The sequence below is a fragment of the Plecotus auritus genome (assembly GCF_963455305.1).
Source record: "Plecotus auritus genome assembly, chromosome: 15".
Taxonomy (NCBI): domain Eukaryota; kingdom Metazoa; phylum Chordata; class Mammalia; order Chiroptera; family Vespertilionidae; genus Plecotus; species Plecotus auritus.
In genome coordinates, this window is record NC_137781.1 from 11922407 (window position 1) to 11930860 (window position 8454).

At 53.6% G+C, this 8454-nt stretch overlaps 1 protein-coding gene across 3 annotated transcripts; it reads left to right on the forward strand.

Annotated features, from left to right (window-relative positions):
• Window positions 1-2528: 2528 nt before the first annotated feature.
• On the forward strand, window positions 2529-8367 carry HDDC3 (HD domain containing 3). Of its 3 annotated transcripts, none has more exons than XM_080651848.1 (4): window positions 2529-3229; window positions 3541-3596; window positions 3706-3946; window positions 7935-8367. In XM_080651848.1, exons 1-4 carry the CDS (start codon window positions 3118-3120, stop codon window positions 8045-8047), a joined length of 522 nt encoding a protein of 173 aa, XP_080507974.1. In that variant the 5' UTR covers window positions 2529-3117; the 3' UTR covers window positions 8048-8367. The 3 variants fall into 3 exon arrangements, with proteins under 3 accessions (XP_080507974.1, XP_080507975.1, XP_080507973.1); XM_080651849.1 differs by lacking the exon at window positions 7935-8367 and adding an exon at window positions 4230-5617 and having other exon boundaries at window positions 2541-3229; window positions 3781-3946; XM_080651847.1 differs by lacking the exon at window positions 7935-8367 and adding an exon at window positions 4230-5623 and having other exon boundaries at window positions 2545-3229.
• Window positions 8368-8454: the final 87 nt, after the last annotated feature.

Sequence of the window (8454 nt, forward strand, 5' to 3'; positions counted from 1 at the left end):
GGGGGAACACCCCGAGGGAGACGCGCAGCGGCCCTGGTGCCGGCCCCGTCCGCGGCAGCAGGAGCGCACGAGGTCTGCGGTCACCAGGGTCGCGAGCAGCAGCCTGCGGAGGCCCGGCGCTAGGAGCGGGCCTCTGGGAGAGGGGACAGTGTCAGGAGGCTGGCTCTCGCTAGTGCAGCCACTGGCCAACCGAGAGGTGAGAGTTCAGAGAAGGCTCGGCCGCTCCCCGGATAAATGCAGAATCTGTAAACACTAATTCAGGGGCTCACAGGTGCCCTTAAGCCATCCATGGGAAGATTCAGGATTGCAAACCCCGACTATAATGTGTGTAATCCTTGGCCCTCGCCCCACAACGTATACATGGCCCCTGTTACCTGCTTTCAGGGCCCCCGGAACTTTTCCTTCACCGACTTGTTTGCAATCATATGTTTACGTGATTTTCGGTTTGAGGTCTGTCTCTCCACTAGTTTGTAAGCTACAAGCCTCCCGTCCCGGAATTTAGAGCCCCAGATCCTGGAACTCACTGGCAGTGTTCCCGTGGCTTTGGGGCTGGAGTTGTCACCTGAGGATGGGCTGAGGCTGAAGAGTGGCCAGGTCAGCCCAGGTGCATCCGGAGCCCCTGCAGCCTGCAGGTGGCAGCAGGAGGCTACCTCAGGAGCATCAGAGAGCTGAGGACCAGAAACCAGGCTCTTGGCATACTGGGTGGATGGTTTGGCACAAGTGAGGGTGCTGAGCCAATGCTGAAGGGGGGGGGGGGCAGGGGGCTGGAGACAGGCAGAAATAGTCTGCCCACACCCTACTCCACGCCTTGGGGAGGGTGAAAGGGGTCAGCTCTTACCAGAAGGGCAGGCTCCCTTCCTCCCAGCCAGCTTCCCAGAGGAGCTCAGTTCCTGCTGAGAGAGTAGGGGACAGGAAGTGGGTCGGGGTGGGGAGTACGGAGGAGACTGCTGTACCTGAGAGAGAGGTGGGCTGGGCAAGGGTCATCCAGCTGAAGAGCAGTAGTAGCTCCAAGGACAGCCTCCTCTGGGAGCCCCTGAGAGGTCACCTCCACTTCTGCCCTGGTCCTAGAAACCCCAACATCTCTCTTACTGAGCTATGGCTGCAAGCTATAAGGAAATAACAATCAAAGCCCCAAGGCCCCTGGGCTATGAACACTCTGGCACAGACCTCTGAGTTAAAAGTGATGGAGTGTCTGTCTTCTGTTGTCTAGCCTGCGTGGCTCAGTGGTTGAGCTTTTACCTATGAACCAAGAGGTCACGGTTCGATTCCTGGTCAGGGCACATGCCTGGGTTGTGGGCTGGATCCCCAGTGGGGGATGTGCAGGAGGCAGCTAATCAATGATTCTCTCTCATCGATGTTTACACCTCTCTCTCTCCCTCTCCCTTCCTCTCTGAAATCAATTAAAAAGTATATTTTTAAAAAAGGAAAAATGTGGGGACTGTGGCTCCAACTGCCTAAGGTTTTCTGAGCTCTAGGGGAAAGGCTCAGAAGACTAGAGGACAGAATGAGGGGTGAGAAAGAAGTTGAGCCATCAGCCTAATGAACAGATAAGCATTTTAGAACCATTCTCAGCTTTCAGGCTGTCGTGGAGGCCCTGGGAATTCTGATGGCTCCGTTTCAGGCCCCAGAGGCCTCAGTTCAAGCATTTGGAACTTCCCTCCCTAACCTCTGTGTCGTGGCAACCACCAAAGCTAGCTGAAAACCAAGGGTGAGTCCTTTCATTGACGTCCCCCCGAGCCCTCATCTGCATCAGTACTAGCCAGAGCACATAAGCTACCTGTCTGATTGGCGTTTACTCAGCAACGAGCTGATCCTGTCACAGGGAAAGCTCTTGCAGGGTTTGCAGGTCGTCTTACCCACATTACCTCATAGCCGCCTTCCCCGGAAAAGGACTTCATCCAAACGGCTGGAGGCGCCCGCCAGCAATGTTAAGTGTTATTCTAGTGCCTACCTGAGGCCTGACAATGTCATGCTCCCAGAACAGCAGTGGCAACACACATCACCCCAGAGCCCACAGCCGGTGCCTGGGGACTGAGGCACGAACCCTTATGGCACAAGAAATGCAAATTTTGTCCCAGCACCTGAGAGAAAAGAAGACAGTTCCTGTATAGCCAGCGTGGCTCAGTGATTGAGCATCCACCTGTGAACCAGGAGGTCACAGTTCGATTCCTGGTCAAGGTCACATGCCCAGGTTGCAGACTCAATCCCCTGTGGAGGGGGGAGGGTACAGGAGGCAGCCTATCAATGATTCTCACCATTGATGTTTCTATCTCTCTCTTCCTTTCTGAAATCAATAAAAATATATATTTTTTAATTTAATAAATCTTTATTGTTCAGATTATTAGAATTGTTCCTCCTTTTTCCCCCCATAGCTCCCCTCCACCCGGTTCCCATCCCACCCTCTGCCCTTACCTCCCCCCCACTGTCCTCATCCATAGGTGTACGCTTTTTGTCCAGTCTCTTCCCGCACCCCCCACACCCCTTTCCCCCCAAAATATATTTTTTTTAACAAATCAGCCACTCCAATGTTCATCACTAACTTAAAAAAAAAAAAGACAGTTCCTGCAGAAACATCACTGCTGGCTGGGAGCCTGAATCTGAAGCAACTCAGCAGGGCTCCCAGCAAAAGCTCCAATTTCCAGAAGGTCAGGCCCTAGGGTCTTCTGGTTCCAAAAGTGAGGCTCCGTGCCCATAGCAACCAGGTCCGGCCCTGCAGGGAGAATTATTTTTAGAGCACTTGGGGAATTTTCAGAGCATTGATAGGTTGAAGACTGTCTTCCTGGGGGGAGAAGTCCCTCCTGGGAAAAGCTGGCTCTGACCTTGAGGTTAGGCAATTGCCCTGCCGCCTCAGTAACAGCCATCTGTGCCTTCGGGCCCTGGAATCGGCACACTGTGTGGCCTCAGAGACCCAGGACATGTTCTTGCGCCCCCAGCAGAGCGCATTGAACCAGGGGCTGCCCACCCCCCGCGACTCCCCACCAGGATGGCACCCCCAAGAGGAACTCTTCTGAACTAGATTCCACAATCCCCGCGGCCTCCGCGGCGCCAGGGGGCGCTGTGGAGCTGGGTCCGGCTTCCCTTATTCTCGGAACCTCAGTCGCTCGCCCCACCGGCGCGATGGGCTCCGAGGTGGCGCAGCTGCTGGAAGCTGCCGACTTCGCGGCTCACAAGCACCGAAGGCAGCGGCGGATGGACCCCGAAGGGACCCCCTACATCAACCACCCTATCGGTGGGCGTGCAGCCCTGAGAGTAACCTCAGAGGCGTCGGGGGACGGGGTGGGTGGGATCGTGCATCTCATTGAGCACCTACTCTGCACCAAGTTTGTACCACGCATTGTGGGTGATTACGCCTCAAACAATCCGGGGGGTGGGGAGGGGGAGAGGTGGGCATGGCTGTTCCCTGTGTACGGTTGACACCCAAAGAGAGTGAAGGACAGGTCCGAGGACACCCAGTGAGCGAGGGGCCACATCTGGCTCCAGAAAACCCAGCACACACGGGCTGGGACCACCTCCGGTCTGATTTCCTGCTTTGCCCGTCAGGTGTGGCTCGGATCCTGACCCACGAGGCGGGAATCACTGACATTGTGGTGTTACAGGTAACTCCCCTCCGCCGCCGACAGGAGGCTGGGGTGGGGACCGGGGCCTCATTCAGCTCTGGGCACCCCCTGGCTGGCGTCGCAGGGCTGAGTGGGAGCCTGTCCCCAGGCAGCCCTGCTCCATGACACGGTGGAGGACACAGACACCACCCTCGATGAGGTGGAGCTGCACTTTGGGGCACAGGTGCGGCGGCTGGTGGAGGAGGTGACGGATGACAAGACTCTGCCGAAGCTGGAGAGAAAGAGGCTGCAGGTGGAGCATGCTCCCCACAGCAGCCCGGGGGCTAAACTGGTGAAGCTGGCGGACAAGCTGTACAATCTGAGGGACCTGAATCGCTGCACCCCAGAGGGTAGGAGCCCCCACCTGCTCGGAGGGGACAGGGAGGGCCCACCTTCTGGAGGCCCAGGTGGCTCAGTTCCCCTGGGGGTGAGGAGGAGGGAAAGTCTGGGCGTTCTGGTTCATTCCCCAAACGAATCCCACCAGACCACTCTGATATGCTTTCATCGGGCAGAAACACCGGAGCTGGGCCAAAGGGAGACTTTCAGGACAAGTCCCACCACCAAGCCCTCCAGGAAGTCGGCACAGCCCCTTGCTGCCATTCCACGAGCCGTTTTCTGTCCATTCACATGCAGGGTGGTCGGAGCATCGGGTCCAGGAATACTTCGAGTGGGCGGCGCAGGTGGTGAAAGGGCTTCAGGGCACAAACCCGCAGCTGGAAGAGGCGCTAAAGCAGCTGTTTAAGGAGCGGGGGCTGACACTGTGAGCAGAGCTGGGACCCGGCAGGCGGCACAGATTCCAGCCTCGTCCGGGCCAGAGGGAACTCCTTCTCCAGCCTTTGGGCGCCTCTCGGCCCCTCGTGGTTCACTCAGCCCAAAACATTTGCCCTTTCTCACCCTGAAGGTCTCCTGCCAAGTAAACTGAGCCTGGATTGTGGGGCTCAGCCGCACCCCGTCCACTTCTAATGCATTCACTGCCCTTCAGGGCCTTGGGTCTATTTGCCATTTGCAAGGTGGGATCTCTGGTCCCCGGGCACTTGGGCTTACATAGACGCTCGTTTCATAGTCATTATGGAAAATAAAGCATTTCAGGTCAAGTTTGAGCTGCTGCTCCTTCTCCAGACGCTGGAATGGGGCACCGGCAGGTGGGATTCCCGCCCTGAGCCAGGTCCCTCGGGTTGAGGGCCTTCACCTCAGCCTGGTGTCCTATCCGGGAGAAAGGTGGTGAATTCTCAGGGCTCCGTAGCGTGACGTGCTGGAAGGAGCCTGACAGATGCTCCTGGAATGGTAGTCGTCCTCCTTGGGAAAGTCGGGCCAGGGGGCAGGTGTGTTGGAAAGGTGTGCCGCCGGCTTGCTCGAAGCTCCTGCCCAGCGCGGGGAGCGGCCACGAGATAGGCCCGGGTCGCAGCCTGTCACCTGGTTGCTAAGCCACAGGGACTTCCGGCTGCTCCGGAAGCGGCCCCTCCCAAGTAGCCCGGGGTGGGCGGGACCTGGGAGGCTGCGGTGCTGTGAGTGGCATGTGCGTTGCGGGGCGGGCGTATCGCACGAGGAATTTTGGGTTCTGCGGGGCCGCTGAAGTTTATGAGCCTCTTGGAAAGGGTGCACTTGGGGGACCCTTAGGTCACAGCCACTTTGTTCTGGGCCAGGATGGTTTTTCACCCAAAGAAGGCCCAGTGCACTCTCTGCAGGAAAAAAAAAGGCAAAGGGCAACAAAACGATGACTTTAAAAGGAAAAGAGTTTGACATGGCTGGTGTTGTTCATTGGTTAGAGCCTTGATCAGCCTACCGAACGGTCATGGGTTCGATTCCGTTAAGAATGGCAGGTTTGCCCCAACCGGTTTGGCTCAGTGGATAGAGCATCAGCCTGCAGACTGAAAGGTCCCAGGTTCGATTCCGGTCAAGGGCACATACCTTGGTTGTGGGCACATCCCCAGAAGGGGGTGTGCAGGAGGCAGCTGATCGATGTTTCTCTCTCATAGATGTTTCTAACTCTATCCCTCTCCCTTCCTCTCTGTAAAAAATCAATAAAAATAAAAAAAAATGGCAGGTTTGCCCTGGCTGGTTTGGTTTGACTCAGTGGGCTGAAGGTCCCGGTTTCCATTCTGGTCAAGGGCACATGCCCAGGTTGCAGGCTCCGGGCCCTGATTGGGCGGGGGGGAGGGGGTATGCTGGAGGCAACCAATTGATATGTCTCTTTCACATTGGTGTTTCTCTCTCCCCCTCCCTTCCACTCTAAAAATCAATGGGAAAAATATCCTCGGGTGAGGATTAAAAAATAAAAATATGGCAGGTTTGATCCCTTGTGTAAGAGGCAACCAATTAATGTGTCTCTCTCACATCACTATTTCTCTCCCACCCCCACGCCCTCCCTCCACTCTCTCTGAAAAAAAATTAATGGAAAAAAATATCCTTGGGTGAGGATTAAAAAAAAAATCAATGGGGGGAAATATAACCTCTGGGGAGGATTAACAAGAAGGAAATGAGTTTCAGGACAGCCCCTGATAAACCGATCAGGTTCAGAAGTTCAGTGTAATCCTCTTACCTCTTAAGGCAGTGCAAGGTGCAGTACTTTTTGGAGATTGAGGATGGTTGGTTTTTTTATTATTAGTTTTTTTTCAGGGGGCGGGATTAAAAGATTTTAAAAACATTTACCAAATTTTAAAAACAATTCTGCAGTTTTAAGTGGTTTCAATTTAAGTTTCAGGATATTCAACAAACAAAAACCCCTTCTGTACCTTCAGAATGAAAATATAAAGAGACCATCAGGAGGTACTTGATGTTTTACAAACCTCACGTGTTATGTCCTGTTCTTTATAAATAATCAGATGAGTGGGCTGGAGAGGGCAGGGATTACTCTCATTCTAGAGAATAAGAAGCTCAGAGATGTGAGAAGACTCATTAATTATTAAATAGATCACATAGTGACAGAATCAGGACCAGCCCTCTCTGGGTCTGCCATGCTGCTGGGCCCCGTAACCAGACAAGAGTGATCTCAATCATCGTCATTCTAACCACTGGACAGAGTAACGATCAGGTCTGAACTAGCTATGGACTTGGACTGTGAGTCTAAGGCTCCTTAGATAAACTGTTTGACTGGAGCCAATATAGAAGGTATTTATTTTTTTTAATTAAAAAAAATTTAAATAGCCCTAACCGGTTTGGCTCAGTGGATAGAGTGTTGGCCTGCAGACTGAAGGGTGCTGGGTTCGATTCCGGTCAAGGGCACGTACCTTGGTTGCAGGCACATCCCCAGTGGGGAGTGTGCAGGAGGCAGCTGATCGATGTTTCTCTCTCATCAATGTTTCTAACTTTCTATTCCTCTCTGTAAAAAATCAATAAAATATATTTTAAAAAATTTAAACAATCAGAAACTTACAGACAAGTTGGAAGTACAGAATAAGTAACTCTCCCCCCTGAACCACTTGAGATCAACTTAAAGGTTATATATTCACCCAGAAGCCAAATCAGAGGTCTGCCTGGGCCTGACCCACCCTGCATTGGAGAACGTAGATCTTAGTTTGAATCTGCCTTTCTCTTCAAGGTTCCAACTAGCCATACAGCCCTCCCCCCCCCCCTTTTTTTTTTAAATATTTTTTTATTGATTTCAGAGAGGAAGGGAGAGAGATAGGGAGAAAGATCAATGGTGATCGAGAATCATTGATTGGCTGCCTCCTGCACACCCCCTACTGGGGGGGATTGAGCCTGCAACCTGGGCATGTGCCCTTGGCCAGAATCGAACCTGAGACCCTTTAGTCCACAGGCTGACGCTCTATCCACCGAGCCAAACCGGCAAAGGCCCTTTTTTAATATATTTTCATTGATTTCAAGAGGAAGGGAGAGGGAGAGAGAGATAGAAACATCAATGATGAGAATCACTGATCAGCTGCTTCCTGCATGCCCCACCTGGGCATGTGCCCTGACCGGGAATCGAACCGTGACCTCCTGGTTCATAGGTCAACACTCAACCCCTGAGCCACGCCGGCTGGGCCGGCCCTCCCTTCTTCATGGAAACAGGATGGTTGGGGGTGGATGGAGAGGTGCAGGGAGGAACAGGACTCTACCCACTTCCAATGCTTGGAAGTTGCTTCTGCGTTAGGTCCTGGTTCCAGTTTTGATTGTAACTGTGAGGCCTCAGTGCCAGAGCTCCATGGTCAAGGCTGCTGCTTGCCTTAAAATTGCAGGATCATTTCCAAATTAGGTGTGCAGCACCACCCGGGCTTGTCAACATGCTGACTCTTTGGTCCCTACTCCCAGAGACTGTTCAACAGGCTGTGCCCAGGAATCTGCCTTTCCCCCATGCACTACAGTTAGGTTTCATTTCTTTTTCTTGTCACATGTCAGGCCCAGGTCGCCGGAGCTCAGCTCCACAGACCCTCATCCCAGCACTCCTGGAAGGAGCAGCCTGTCAGGACGGGCCAAGCTGGAATTTCAACCTGCGATCCTGGTGCACCTGACTGCTCCCTGCGTAATGCTGCCCGTGTAGTTCCAGGAGGCCGGTGTGTAGGAGTAAACATTCTCATCCCCGCAGATGAGTAACTTCATTGCACATCTAAGGCCTCCAAAGGGAAGAGCCTTTATTCTGCTGACTTCCTAGGGGCTTCACAGATTCTCCTTCCTTTGATTACACATTATGCTAGCGAACACCACCGGCTGCCCGGCCGGCGTGGCTCAGTGGTGGAGTGTCGACCTATGAACCTGGAGGTCAGGGTTCGATTCCCGGTCAGGGCACATGCCTGGGTTGCAGGCTCGATCCCCAGTAGGGGGTGTGCAGGAGACAGTTGATCAATGATTCTCTCATCATTGATGTTTCTGTCTCTCTCTCCCTCTCCCTTCCCCACTGAAATCAATAAATATATATATA